Source organism: Penaeus monodon, chromosome 20 (assembly GCF_015228065.2).
Source record: "Penaeus monodon isolate SGIC_2016 chromosome 20, NSTDA_Pmon_1, whole genome shotgun sequence".
Classification (NCBI taxonomy): Eukaryota; Metazoa; Arthropoda; class Malacostraca; order Decapoda; family Penaeidae; genus Penaeus; species Penaeus monodon.
In genome coordinates this window covers 4,402,870-4,403,904 of record NC_051405.1, presented here as the reverse complement: position 1 = coordinate 4,403,904, position 1,035 = coordinate 4,402,870, and the positions used below count along the sequence as shown (strand labels likewise).

At 44.6% G+C, this 1,035-nt stretch overlaps 1 protein-coding gene across 2 annotated transcripts in view; it reads left to right on the top strand.

Moving 5' to 3' along the window:
- LOC119585597 overlaps positions 1–1,035 on the top strand; it is a gene marked incomplete in the record, with an annotated part of 11,397 nt that overhangs the window by 5,929 nt on the left and 4,433 nt on the right. Inside the window, 2 exon segments of one of the 2 annotated variants that reach the window (XM_037934266.1) lie at positions 200–333; positions 441–639. In XM_037934266.1, the coding sequence (XP_037790194.1) occupies positions 200–333; positions 441–639 (333 nt within the window). 2 annotated transcript variants of the gene reach the window in all.

Genomic DNA, 1,035 nt, shown 5'->3' with positions numbered 1-1,035 from the left:
ATAATATAGTTTTAGATTCTATAAAAAGAGCACACACAAATCGGGCGAAAGAATTGCCGTTCGTTTCCTTCTGTGCTATCAGACAGAAAGTGTCATGCTTTATCATATTACACAGAGTGTACGGTAAATTGCACTTGTACTGTGCGTGGCACCATCCAGAAGAAAGGATGTACAGTATCGTGACAATGGCCTCCTGCAGGTATGGCGTGGCTGGTGATGATGGCCATGATGACGAGCCTGGTAGGGATTGCCCACGGCGACGCGGGGCACTTCTTCGCCGAGACACCGAAGCACCTGCCGAGGATTGGTCGCCGAGGAGACCTACCGCCTTTGGTTCGTGCAAATGCTATTTATCATTTCACGAGTTGATACCACAATGAATAGCACTGCCTGTGCGATAGACAGAGTTAGCTTGTCAGTGTGAGTAGTCTCTTTCACAGGCAACTCTGATGATCGAAGAAGACACGCGGGGTTATGGGAGGTCTGTGGGAGGCGTGCCCGAAGCTCTCGCCCGGGTGGACGCCGACGGCGACGGTTGCGTTAGCATACCCGAGCTGCTGCGTGTCCCTGTCATACGGATTGCCATTCTCCTGCAAAATCCTGCTCTCATCTTCGAGGAGGCTCCTGCCAGCACTGAGGGTAAGTCGATGGAACAGTTTTACATTGGAAGTCTGTTATCAGGAAAATCATTCATGATACCTTTAATGATGCTCTGATATATTTCACTTCTTTGATCTGAATAAAAGAACTGAATTAGTATCGTTCAAATAGGCTTCTGAGGATTCTAGTGTGCATTCAGATCTAATTTTACAGAAACAAAACTGCTATATCTTCACTAACGGTCAGAAATCGTGAAGTATAAACAGTTTCCATGTAAATTCAGAATAAGGGAGGAGGTATTAGACATGCCAGTTGTGTAATCAAATTCAAGGAGCAACACCACATCTACTGAATTAGTTCATTATATATTCATTTATTGGTTTAATAACGGGTTGTTGATATCTTATCAACATAGATATCAATAAACACTAAGGC